The 11,454-nt window shown below is 51.1% G+C and overlaps 1 protein-coding gene across 2 annotated transcripts in view; it reads right to left on the bottom strand.

The window, feature by feature from the left end:
* Window positions 1-1,107: 1,107 nt before the first annotated feature.
* Window positions 1,108-11,454, bottom strand: part of GSS (glutathione synthetase) — a 28,084-nt gene continuing 17,737 nt past the window's right edge. For both annotated transcript variants that reach the window (XM_004698239.2, XM_045295413.1), the window contains 7 exons: window positions 10,000-10,080; window positions 9,824-9,901; window positions 8,318-8,384; window positions 4,536-4,730; window positions 4,043-4,124; window positions 2,585-2,774; window positions 1,108-1,568 (listed from right to left, as the gene is read on the bottom strand). In XM_004698239.2, coding sequence (XP_004698296.1) covers window positions 1,421-1,568; window positions 2,585-2,774; window positions 4,043-4,124; window positions 4,536-4,730; window positions 8,318-8,384; window positions 9,824-9,901; window positions 10,000-10,080 — 841 coding nt within the window. In that variant the 3' untranslated portion in view covers window positions 1,108-1,420. The remainder of the gene's footprint in view (window positions 1,569-2,584; window positions 2,775-4,042; window positions 4,125-4,535; window positions 4,731-8,317; window positions 8,385-9,823; window positions 9,902-9,999; window positions 10,081-11,454) is intronic.

The following is an 11,454-nucleotide window of genomic DNA, read 5'->3' as shown; positions in this document are numbered from 1 at the left end:
AAACAGCAACAACATCAATCCACTGACGAAGAACAAATTAAAATATACCAAGCAAGAAAAACTTGTGTTTTCCAGTCTAGCCTGTTGGGGCACTAACCACTTGTATTTATCAGCCAGGCTGGCATAATAAACTATATCAGGCACCATGCCCTGTCTCCAATGTCCACCCTCAACATTCCCTAGGGATCTTGCTACTCCCCTCCCCTGCTGTTCCGCTGCACCCCCCCAGTGCCATGCCTCAGCATGACGGGGTCAGATCAGGCGCAATTCCCACACTGTGTCACTGGTGTTGTCCCCCGCAGGGCCATGGGCCAGTGAGGGGCATCACGTTTCATAGTGGGGCTGGCCATGTGGTCCTCTCTGTGGACTGGCTGCTCTATTTGGGGTCATCATCCTCAAGGCCTAGTGGGCCAGGATGTGCTCCAGTCTCTCCTCCTCCCCCGTCATCTAGATATGGTTTTTTTTCCCCCATCACAAATTAAAGGTTTGTGGCAACCCCACGGTGAGTAAATCTACAATAGCATTGCTCACTTTCTGTCTGTGTCACGATCTGGCCATCCTCATAGTATTTCAAACTTTTTTCATCACGGTATTGCACATTTAATAATTACAGTGTAGTGCAGACATAAAAAGGTGACTCACTTTATCACGATATTCGACTTTATTGAGATCTAAACCTGTGACCTCTGAGGCATGTAGCTGCTCTGACTTGGGGTGTTGGCGGGGCTGGGAAGGGGATAGAAAGAGAGTGGTTCCCCAGGTCTATCCCCATGCCTCTTTTTGAGACTTTTGGTTTGGGCAGAGATGGGCAGCCTTCACTCACAGGCCTCCTGACAAATCCTCCAGTTGAGCAGAAAACTCAAAAGCAGTTGAAGCCAGTTCACAGCCGACAGACGGGGTCCCATCACGGCTATGCTCACCCTTGCACTCCTGCCAGAGACCCTCTTTCTTCTTTTGGATTTGAAGGGAGCAACTAAGGATTGGAACTTCGGGGTCAGAGGGGCTAAGTCTAGGGAGACCATGATGCCAGTCACCTCCAAGCCACCGTGAGTGGGCTGACTCCAATGATGGCGCGTCCCCTATACACACAACCCAAGGAACCACAGAAACAGCAACATCGTTTTATTTAAGGCGGAGTTGAGAAAGGCTACGTCCTTCCACTTCAGTCCTATCCCGAGCCGGCGCTGGAACCTGCTGGCAAGGTTGATGAGGGCTGACTGGAGTGAGGCAGCGTTCATGGACCTTTACCTGAGTAGGTTCCCGTCAGCTGTGCTCACAGGCCAAGGATCTGAGGACCTCAGGATCTCATTCAAGGGAAACATAGCTTATCTGCTACTCAGATGTGGAATGGGGCAAGGTATCCAGAATTTGCCCTTCTATGAAGACTCGAGAGGCCTCTGAGGCAGAGGAGGGCGACCTCTCAGAAGGGCAGAGGGACTGTTCCTCCTTCAGGGTACGGGTTGTCCAGGACTGCCACTCCTGCTGCCACTCCACCATCAGCATGCTCAATGGCTTTGGTTCGAAGCAGGTGCCCCACGTGCTTATTCATCACAAGTGTCTTTCCTTGCCTGCAGGGATGGCAGGAGATACACAACTCTTACCTGCACTCAGAACCCGTCACAGGTCCCAGCTGAGCAAAGCATGAATGACTTAGCCTCAAGAAAATGCTAGGAGTTTGGACTCAGATTTGGGTTTGATTCCTAGCTTGGATGTTACTAGCTTGGCATCTTTGAGCATGTTACATTTTTTAAAATCTCAATTTAAAATAGGGAAAATAGAACATCTTACTTTGCAATATGGTCGTGGGAATTAAGTAAGGCTAGGACACTTGGCATGATGCTAGGTTCGCATTCTGTGCTCAGTAGCGATGAATTTCCTTTTCTACTTCCCTCAAGATGGCTAAGGTGGTGTTGGGGATGGTGGGAAGGTACAGGTAGAAATGATCAAGGTGGTGGGGGTTGGGAGCGGGCAGTGTATGGAGGGCATCTCTATCTTAGAGTCTATTTTGAAGGAAGGAGCATGAGGGACCAGGAGCTGTTGGCATACACAAGCCTGAGTCTTCTTGATTTAGCACAATCTGATCAGTAGTCCTAATGTTCAATGCAGGGGCTGGCCCCCTGAACTTGCCTACATAATGCTTTTTATGTTCTTAGGTGCTGTCCATTCCGACTCAAAAGCAACCCTCTATAACAGTAGAGCTGCCCTGTAGAGTTCCTTAAGGGCCTGAAGTCTTTATGGAAGCAGATCACCAGGTGTTTTCTTCTGCGGAAGCACTGGTCGGTTCAAACTGCTGATTGATCCACTACCAGGGCTCCTAGGCCAGGGTTGGTTGAGGGTGGGGGTGGTGTGTGTGTATGTGTGCTGAAATTTCCTTTCAGGTGTATCTCATGTGGCCTTCAGTTGCTAATTCTGTGAGGTCACGGGTCATTGGTCTCATTTGATAGAAAAAGAAACAGGTATGACAGCCAAGGACTGGCAGAGCTGGGCCTGCCTCCAGGATTCAATCAGTCCAGTGCTCCTTCCAGGCTGGCTTGCTTGGCATTCTGGCTAGGAGGTAATCGGAAGAGCCCCTCTGACTGCTCACCTGACATACACCCCAAAGATGCCCAGCTCTGAGATGCACTGGACCACTCGGGCAGGGCTGCCAGGCCGTAGCAGGCAATTCCCAAAAGGCTCAGGTTCGATCTTCTCCATGAGGATATAGGAGGCTCTCTCCTCACTGTCCTTCAGCCGCTGCAGTGTCTGCACCATCTCTTCTCCGTATAGGTTGTTACCTGCAAATGCACTGGCTAGTTACTCTGGACCCTCTGTGTGCCCCCCCTCAACTGATGTCCTCACTTCTGGGGGTCATGTGGGCAAGCCTGAGTGGGCTATTTGTCAGAAGCCTCCTTCCCAACATCAGCTCAATGAGGGCAGTGCCAGCCTGATGACCAAGGACAGAGTGTCAGCCTTGGCAGGAGAGCCCTTACTCACCCATGTGCACGTCCACACTGTTCCGCCCTGGTTGTCCTAGCTGTGTGATTTTCCACCACCGGCTCTTAAGTGTTGGGGTTCCATAAGAACCTCATTCTCCGTAGACACACATTTCCCCAGCGAGAGCGCTCTTCCATGCCCAAGGCTCCAGCTATATGAACTCCCAGATCGCCATCTCAAGCTCCCTGCTCTAGACATCATGTGGATGCCCACAGACCCGCAACAAACTCCAAGTGCCCAAGCAGAGTTCATTACTTCTGCTTCACCCCGTCCTTCCCGGAGCTTCCCAATTCCAATCAGGTGGAAGGCATCTCAGCGTCATTGTTAACTCCTATCTCTGTTCTCTCGGGTTCGCTGTCAGTCACTACCTCAAACCGCTTTCTCCACACGGTGATAGCCCTTGCTCAGGTCTCTTTCTTTACGGCTCTTCTGAACAGCCAGCCTTCTCCGTGGTCTCTCACCAATGTTGCCCATAGTCCAGGCCACACTTTACTGAAACATGGGCCCTGGATGGCACCCTTCCTTCATAAAAATTCCTTGGTGGCTTCCTACTATCCTCAGAATAAAGCCCAGTTTCCTCACTTCTATTAATGCCTTTTATAAACAAGGGCCAAACCATCTTGCCTAGCCCCAATCATTGCATCCACGCTCACTAGTTACTCATTAATCTCCAAGCTGTGGTGGGTCCTTCTGTATGGATGCTCTTCCTGGGTTGTTGTTTTTTGTACCCGGGAAATTCCTGCCCATCCCTTAAGAGCAAGATGAAAATAATAATCCCTTCTGGACTCAAGGGGCTTTAGATTAGGCAGGAAGACAGATAAATGTTCCATGCAATCTCTGATTATTTCCCCACTCCCCACCAGGCCCCCACAGGCTCAAGCTAAACTTGGCCAAATCGCCCTGTACGCCTCAACATAGGCTACTGGGTCTGCTGGGACATTGACCAAGGTGTGGGCCTTCCTCTTGTATCTCCCCAGAGCAAGGCTGTGCCCATAGCAAGTGCCAGTCAGCGCTGGTGACGGCCTCTGGTCCCCTCTCCCTGAGCAGCCTTGCACAGGGTGATACTCACCTCCTCCCTCTCTCTGGGGCTTCAGCACAAACCGGTTGGGAGCGGCAAGGGCCTCAGCGATTACCCGGTCCCCTTCTTCACCCTGGTGGGAGGCAAGCAAGCCGTCACCAGCAGTCTTAAAGCCAAAGAGGCAAGAGCAGATGCGGGACAACCATAAGCCCTTTCAGGCTGGGTGCTACTCTCTGGATATGACCCCCATCCCGCTCCCTGCGAGAGGAACAGGTCTGTGAGAACAGGCCTTTCTCTGGCAACCACTCAGGGCTCTGCAGCAGCAGACCTGTAAGGTGCAGCGGTTTCCCTTCCTGTCTGCACCAGTCCCTTCCCTTAGTTACCATGCGTACCCCCATCATCCAGTCAAGAGGATGCCCCCGCCCACCTTAGGCCTCTAATGGTCCTCACAGAGGATCTCTGACCACATCCAGCCCCAGCACATTGGCCTCCATGGGCTGCCTCCGAAGAGGCCTGCAGTAGGAGAAACGGGCTGCCCACACACCATGTCCAGTGAGTAGAGGCCAGCAAAGGTGGCACGGAGGCGGGCCACAGCCTCAGGCTGGCCAGGTAGCAGCATCTCCAGCACACCTGTCCGGCTCAGCTCCTGCTGCACCTTCTTAGTCCCAGCCAGTTGGGTGGCAATGTCCGGACACTTGACGGCACATGATCTCTCCAGCAGCAGACGTGCTGCCCAGTTCTACACAGGGACGAAGGCAAAAGGAATTTGACTTTTATTTTAATTTCACCTTTTATCCCCAGGGTTTCCCCGGGATACTATACTACCTGTGTGAGGCAGGTGTGATTCCCTCCTTGTCTACAGAGTTCTTGCCTTCGGAGAGCCCTACTTCTAGCGCCCTGGCACAGAACTAAACTTGAAGGCAGGACATGATCAAAGGCTTCAGAGCATAGAGAAACCGAGGAAGAGGTCTGAAGGTGGGCCACTAGCTTATGAACTCAGCTTCCCAGCGTTCTCCAAAGTAAATCCCAACTCCTGACCACGGCCTATAGGATAGGCCTCTGTCTACTTCTTCAACCTCGCCTGCCACCCTCCAGCCCCCGCATCTGGGTTCCAGCCACATGGCCTGTCTGTCCTCCCAGGCACAGCCCCATTCCCTCCACAGGGCCTGCATGCATGCTGCTTTTCCCACTGCCTGGAATGCTTTCATAGTTCCCCGTGATGGCTGGATCCTATTTATCCTTATGCCTTGCCTCAAAGTCATTCTCCAAGAAGCCGTCTCTGAACCCTATTTAATGCAGGTTTCCCATACGTCTCATTTCACTCTGTAGTTTCATTCCCTAGCTGGCAAAAACAAACAAACACACACCCAAACAAACAAAACCCCACAAACAGTGAAACTTATTTTTCTTTTTTAACTTTCTGACATCCATCCCCCTGACCAGACTGTCGTCAGCTTTATCAGGGCGGATGGACAGACGGACTCACTGCCATCAAGTCCATTCTGATACAAATGCCCCTGTAGGACAGAGTAGAGCTGCCCTGTGGATTTGTGAGGCTTTGTGAACCTTTATAAGTGTAGACAGCCTCAGCTTTCTCCCTCAGAGTGGCTCGTGGGTTTTTTTAGTGGTGGCTCAAGGTGCCTAACATAGTGTCTGGCATTTTGTAGGTGCTCAATCTGTTGTGGGTTTGAATGAAGTGAAATTGGAGTGAGGTCTTGAAAACAGGTGCAGCTCAAGGTAGCACAACAATAGACATAAGGGCCGCAGGTGCATAATCACAGGATGAATGGGTTGGTGTGTCCAGAATTCAGGTGTGTGTGAAGCAGGGCGCAGCAGGGGATCACATCTCACAGCTCTGGTCCTCCTCCTCAGGCACTATGGGAATGGTCTATACTTGCCTTCTACCCCCAGTAGGATCTAGGCTGCAGCCGAAGGAGCAAAGCTCGATCCCCATGCTGGCCTGCCTTTGATACACTTGGTGCCCCTTTGCCTGATTTCCAGTTATAGCTCAGCCACCTGACAACTGGACTGGTGTTCCAGGAAGTGTCCCTGCCGGGACATCAGAAAGGAACCCAGAGAACACCCCATTGTGAAAGAGAGAGAAAGCAAAACCCAGACGGGATTAGGGACTTACTCATGGTCAAGTCTTGCAAACCTGACCCCCTTGTTCCCAACCTGAGGAGCCCCGGTGGTGCAGTGGCTACACCAGGTCACAGTTCAAAACCAGTCATTCCACAGTAGAAAGATGGGGCTTTCTACTCCCATAAAGAGCTACTGTCTTGGGAACTCACAGTTCTACCTTCCTAGAAGGTCGCTCTGAGTCAGAGTCGACTTGACGGCAGTGAGTTTGGTTTCAGTCAGGTTGCAAACCTTCTCTTCTTGTCAGCACCACCTTGTTTCTCTTGGTAACTTTCCTTTGGCCTCTTGCCTCCAGCCCCACTGACCTAGGACCTGGAGCTCGTTTCCCCACTGGACAACTTCTCTCTGCTCCAGTCAGCGCGTTCACACCACTGCTCAAGATTTCGGTACCTCATCGAGCGAAGCTTTAGGGAGAATTCTAGATTGAACGAAGTGTATTCCCTCATTTTGTAAAATGTCATTCCCTTAGCTAAGCTGGTGAAGCTGAGTTCCAGAGAGGACTCTGATCACAGAGACGGAGTTTCATGACCCCCAGCCTCCGACTCCTAAAACTTTCCAATTAATTTCTTCCTTGACCTTCCACTAACAGAGAACAGGACGTTGTGGGCATGGTGGGACATTTGGGGAGAATGGTGTGCTGGGGAAGCCACTGGACTAAGGGTCAGAGAGCCTGGCAACTCCCTGTGGGACCTGGCATCTCTCCAAACTTTAGTGTTGCCATCTGTATAATGGAGATCATTGTAGACCTCAGGGAGTGATGATAAGGAATACATGAAATTATGGATGTGGAGAGTAACTTGAAACTACCTGGTAGGGTAGTAAGCTAAAGTGCTATAATCATTAATGTCCTTATCGTGAATGAGCTAGATGGTTAAAAAAACAAAACAAAAAACAACTTTCTGCCACAGATAAAGGATCAGCAAGCATGGAGGGGAAGAAAATGGCCAGTGGTGTGCTATAGTTGGCATCTCTTCCCAACTCTGCTCGGGGATGATAATTGGGGGCACTTGAGATTGACCACAGTGGGAGTATTTCCATCATAAAAATCCACAAGTGCTCCCCACGGGGGCTGTTCCCCCTCAGAGGGACAGACAGTAGCATTCAGCACCCTACCACTGGAAAGAGTGTGAGCGGCCTGAGTCCCTTGGATTCCTGAGGAGTCAAGATTCTGAAAGACAGTGTTGTTTGTGGAGAGTGAGAGGTAGGAAAAAAACGTGCAAGACAACAGGACGTTTGAGCAACAAGTTCCCTGAAGGGAAACTGAAGCCAGGGCCCAGGGAGAATCCCAGGTTGTTGTGACGCCTGAGTTGGGTCTCTCTAGCGCGCTGGCACATCCCAGAGGGCAAAAGAATGGTCTAATGTTCACTAGCCATTCGAGAGATGCAAATCACAAGACTGATGAGATACCGCCGCTTACCAGCATTGACAGCAGAGTTCAGAAAGGATAAAACAGGAACCAACCAATGCCTGCAGGATGCGGAGAGAGTGGAGCTCTCCAGTACTGCTGGGGGCACTGTAAACTGTACGGCCACTGTGCTTCTGCGAACAGCTGGGAATAGAAATACTATACCACCCAGCAAGTGTGCTACTTGGTAGGGAGCCTAGAGAAACAAAGTCATGTTCACTGCAGCTCTGTTCACAACAGCAAGAAGTTGGAAGACAGCCTACATGCTCATCGGGGGCCAATGCACAACTAAACTTTGGTATGTCCACACAAGGCAGCGCTACGTATCGCTTAAGATTGATGATGAAACTGAGACACTTCAGGACACGGATGGATTTGGAGAACATGATGCTGGGTGAAGTTAGTCGATCACAAAGGGGCAAATGTGCAAGACTGTGGTTACAAAGGAAAAACATCAAGATAAAGGTTTTCATAGCAAAAGAAAGCCTTTGAGGGTTACCAGGGGTAAGAGGGAAACAGAAGGGCAAGTAATGGGTTAGAGGTAGACAGATGTTAACTTGGGAGAAGGGGAAGAGAGAGAAGAGGGGGAAGTGGGGAGAGGCAGGGCAAGCTATTGGGAGGTTTGATAAGTTGTTTAAGTTGCTGGGGGAAAAATGGTCTGAAATGTAAACCAACTCAAATCAATCTCTCTCTCTCTACATACATGCGCGTGCACGTGCGCGCGCGCGCGCGCACACAGACACACACACACACACACATGACTGGTCAAACAAAATACCAACCTGTGGACTATACTGACTCGGCATGTAGCCATCTCGGAAGTACACCACAGCAACTTCCTGGCCATCCCTGGAATACACAATGGAAACAGCTGTATCAAACTATCACGGAAGTGTTCGGTGGTTCAGTCAGCTCCTGGGTGCATCCGAATAACCTCGGCCCCTTTGAAAGTCAGTCCAGAATGGGAGTAGGGACAGGAGGTCGTTGGAATCAGTAGAAGTAGGTAACTGCCCCATGGAGGTGTGCAGGAAGGGGTGTCAAGACTGCTGAAGAAAGCTGCTTTTGAATTGTGAAGATCTCAAGGTATTCTAGGAAGGTCAATGAGACCTTTAGAAGGCATTCCAGAAGGGCAACCAGCTGGTAATCGGAATTGAAGTAGGTAAATTTAGCCCCCCACCCTTCCTACACACACACACATACAAACTCCACTGCCATCAAGTTGATTCTGCTTCATAATGACCCTTTTTTGGGGTTTCTCAGGCTGCAAAGCCTTACAGGAGCAAGAGCCTCATCTGTCTCCTGCAGAGTGGTAGGTGAGTTTGAACCACCCCCCTTACGGTTAGCAGTTCAGCATTTACCTGACAGCACTACCAGTGTCCCTTACATTCAAACAGTGGGATAATTACTGAACATCAGAAAAATACTGCCATATTTAGCAAAAACAAGCGGGAAAGGTGATTCCAAATGATGAGTGCCTAAGTAAGAGAGCAGTTTGAAACCACCAGCTGCTGCAAGGGAGAAAGATGGAATTTTCTATTCCCATAAAGAGTTACAGTCTCGGGAGCTCCCAGGGGCAGTTCAACCCTGTCCTGTAGGGTCACTACGAGTCGGCATCAACTCGAGGGCAGTGAGTTCGGTTTTTAAATTAAGACACGGACTATTTTTTTAAACTTCTTCCCCTTTTCTTTTGACTGAGCCTGATTTATCTATTGGAACTGGAAAAGAAAATAACCAGCTTGTTTGGATAGGATAAAAACACTGCTTAAACATAGCAAGTGAGATTGTGGGACTGCGTGCAGGTAGTTCACAGGGCAATACGACCAGAAGCCGTGGCCTCAAGGCCACCTTGTGGTCCCTGGAGGGGAGAGGCGGGGAGAGCCAAGACTCGAACACCAACTAGGGCCCCATGAGTCTTGCCTGACCTCCGAGTGTGACACCTAGATCAATCACCAAATGAGCCGACTGCCCCTCTTCCTTCCTGACTGCCCAGCTCAACAGCTCAGGCTGGACTTGACCAAGAAGGTCAATCAAACTTTGGCAGCCTGGGCACACATAAAAACCAAGGTTACTGGTAAGAATGCCCTTATCCAGATGCCCATAGCTCATCGATGCAGCCCCTCAGAAGCTGGCCTTGGCTGGCCTGCTCCAGCATTTCCGGGGCAGACTATTTCCGAACTCAGACCTGCCATCCTGAGAGAAGAAAACAAGTTATCACATCTCCCAGTGGATAGAACCATTTGAGGAAGAGGGTAGCAGGCAGGAAGAGGGAATGTTCCCTGACCACTTACATAAACAGTCTTCGGTCTTGGTCCAGAGAGCCCCTCTCAGCGACATCTTTGAAGCTTCGCCGGATTACGTGAATGCTCCTAGGACGAGTTGGCAGGGGACAGTGGCAGTTTTGTTTGTTCTGAATGCCCTTACCCAAGCCTAGGGTTACCCCTGGGGCCACCCCTCCCTCCCTTACTTGGCCAGAAGCTCGTTCTCCACGGCACGCTGGTCAAACACGTTCCTTTCCTTCTCTTGAGCAATCAGCAGCACCAGGGCACTGGGGAGAGAGCACGGGCCTGAGGCTGGGCCTCAGCCTCTTCCACTCCCTGGAGGAAGGAGCTGCTTGGCTCCAGCTCACATGGCCTCCAGCACGTGGCCTGAAAATCGGGAAACTAGGGGAAATGGAGTTGGCCCTGCTCCTCCAGCAGGTCAATCTGGTTATGTCCACTTTCTGCTCCAATTAAATGCAAGATTGAAAACCATCACAAAACCCCAAGAGAACGTGTTCTTAGAGTTTCACATACTGATTCTAAAACCTGCCACGGGAATAAACAGGTGGGAGTCAGGAACTCTCCCTTCTAGAAAGAGCAAGGGTGGCCGGTGGGGATTTGAAGACCCTGTCACTGCGTTGTCCACTGTAGACTAAGTGTGGTGCTGGCAGGAGCCGTTCGAAGAGCCTCTTGGAGCCCTACAGAAGCCAGTACAGGGAGATGGATGGTAGCTCCCAGGACCCCCGCCATTCCTGCCAAGTACATAGGGTTGGGTCGGATCTGCTGGTGGGGACAGGATCACTGGGGCTTCCCTGGTTGCTTCGCCACTACTTGGCTACATTTTTCTTAAAGGAGGAGGGATATAGGCCCTCAGAGAAATGCTTTTGGGCAGAGAACTGAACTGTCTGTGGGTGACCGGCTGAGCTATTTTCAGTCCTCAACCACAGACTCCCGAGCACCACTGCCCAGCTGCACCGTTTCCAGTTTTCTTGAAGCGGCATGGTTCATTGCCTGTGGCTTTTTGCTGAGATTCTGGGAGGCCCAGATTTTGGCCGAGGATGCTAAGTGGGGTTCCTTGCCTCTCCTTGGTTTGCCTCCGCTTCTCCTCATCTCAGCTGGACCCTGTCTGCCTGACTCCTCTCTAAGGAGTCCTAGAACAGGTCGGCGCCAGCCTGCGTGCTACCTCAGAAGGGTCAGGAGAGACATGAAGCGAAGTCTTGGGTGGGAGCTGGGAATCCAAGAGACCAGCTAGAAACAGTGCTCTCAAGCCAATTGATGCTGAGAGTCCTGAGGGCCTTGGGCTTCACTTTGCAGCTGGATCTGCTCGCTCTTGGGTCGGGATGTGTTTGGGTGGGTGGGTGGCACCTGGCCCAGCTCCAAGAAGAGGCAGAGAAGGGAGGCTGGATGTATTAGGTCAAAGTGGCACCTCACGCTCTGGGTAATTAAGTCAGCTTGCTACCGGGCCAAACACTCCCCACCAGGCCAGAAAGCAAGAAGTCCACTCCTCTGCCTTCAGTTTTGGGAAGGTTGGCAGCTAAGGAAGGTGAAGTGGCAGTCACATGCTGGACTGGATCCCACTCCTGGCTCTGCCAGTGCCTCGTGCTGCATCCTTGGGCAAGTCCAGTTCCTTCTTTGGGCCCTGAGTCCCCATTCAAAATAAA

The sequence above is a fragment of the Echinops telfairi genome, unplaced genomic scaffold, assembly GCF_000313985.2.
Source record: "Echinops telfairi isolate 266 unplaced genomic scaffold, ASM31398v2 ScPeMD7_5592;HRSCAF=6446, whole genome shotgun sequence".
NCBI classification, from domain to species: Eukaryota; Metazoa; Chordata; class Mammalia; order Afrosoricida; family Tenrecidae; genus Echinops; species Echinops telfairi.
The sequence above is the reverse complement of the archived record's forward strand: the minus strand, read 5'-3'. Positions and strand labels throughout refer to the sequence as shown.